The following is a 1,447-nucleotide window of genomic DNA, read 5'->3' as shown; positions in this document are numbered from 1 at the left end:
TAAATAAATAAATAAAAATAAATAAATAAAAATAATAAATAAATAAAAATAAATAAAAATAAATAAAAATGAATTTCAGCTGCAGCAGCAGCGCCAGGCAGCAGCAAAAAGCAATCCACAAAAAAAAACTAAATTTATTTATTTTTTTTATTTATTTATTAAAATATATTTATTTTAATTAATTTAATTAATTAATAAACTTATTATTTACATATCTTCTGCTGCTGCTGCTGCTGCTGCTGCTGCTGCTGCTGCTGCTGCTGCAGCGTTCCAATGGTCACTTGTGCTGCTGCTGCTGCTGCTGCAGCAGCAGCAGCAGCAGCAGGAGCAGCAGCAGCAGTATTTTTGTGTGTATTTTGTCTATTTTTTTGTAATATTATTAATATTGTCTTTATTATATTTTTATTTTTTTATTTTTTTTGTTTTTTTCTGCTGCTGATGCATACACACCTAGGGGGCGGTGCTGCGGTGCTGGTGGGGGCTAGACCAGCACGAAACGAGCAGAAATAAACACAATAAATATAAAAAAAATAAATAAATATATTTTATTTTATTAATTATAATTTAATTTATATTTTTCTCTTTTTTTATACACTAAAACCCCCCCTTTCCCTTCGTCTGCTCCTGCGGTAGCCGTCAATGGAGCTGCATATACACCCCAGAGTGTACGCTGCCTTTCTCATCTGTCTTTGGTTGTTTGCTGCTGCTGCAGCAGCAGCAGCAACAGCAGCAGCAGCAGCAACCCCTGCTGCTGCTGCAGCAGCAGCAGGGGTTTCTGAGAAACCCTTCATTGAAGAATTTGCAGCAGCAGCAGCAGCAGCAGAAGCAGCAACAGCAACAGCAGCAGCAGCAGCAGCAACCCCTCGTAGGCTCAGCAGCAGCGTAGATGTCAGAGAGCAGCAAGAGGAGCCCCTCCCTCCTTCTGTTGCAGCAGCAGCAGCAGAAATAGCATCTGCAGCAGCAGCAGCAGAAAGAGCAGCAGCAGCAGCAGCAGCAGAGAGTGCATCAGCAGCAGCAGCAGCAGCAAAAAGGGCTGCACTAGCAGCAGCAGCAGCAGCAGCAGCAGAAACTGCAGCAGCAAAAGAACAGCAGCAGCAACCACTGAGTGTTGCTGATAGAATACGCCTTAAATTTCATTCTAATAAATTATTTGACGAAGACGAACCAGCAGCAGCAGCAGCAGCAGCAGCAGCAGCAGCAGCAGCAGCAGCAGCAGCAGCAGCAGCAGGAGCAGCAGCAGCAGCAGCAGCAGCAGCAGCAGCAGGAGCAAGAATACAGTCTAGAGAAAGGAAACGAAGAAGAAAATAATAAAAAACAAATAAAACAAAATAAAAAAAATGAAAATATAAATACAGAAAAAGAAGAAAATAAAAATAAAAATAAAAATATAAATATAAATAAAAATGTTAAAGTTACTTGTTTATCTAATTGCTCTATGCACGGTAAG

General features: G+C 40.2%; 1 protein-coding gene across 1 annotated transcript; it reads left to right on the top strand.

The window, feature by feature from the left end:
- Window positions 1-639: 639 nt before the first annotated feature.
- EMH_0051750 (uncharacterized protein) lies at window positions 640-1,308 on the top strand (the record flags this gene model as incomplete). The annotated part of the gene is made up of 1 exon (XM_013496799.1): window positions 640-1,308. The coding sequence occupies one exon, from the start codon at window positions 640-642 to the stop codon at window positions 1,306-1,308; it is 669 nt and encodes a 222-aa protein (XP_013352253.1).
- Between the last annotated feature and the right edge of the window lie 139 nt (window positions 1,309-1,447).

This window comes from Eimeria mitis, genomic scaffold, assembly GCF_000499745.2.
Source record: "Eimeria mitis Houghton genomic scaffold, Emh_scaff2301, whole genome shotgun sequence".
NCBI classification, from domain to species: domain Eukaryota; phylum Apicomplexa; class Conoidasida; order Eucoccidiorida; family Eimeriidae; genus Eimeria; species Eimeria mitis.
The sequence above is the reverse complement of the archived record's forward strand: the minus strand, read 5'-3'. Positions and strand labels throughout refer to the sequence as shown.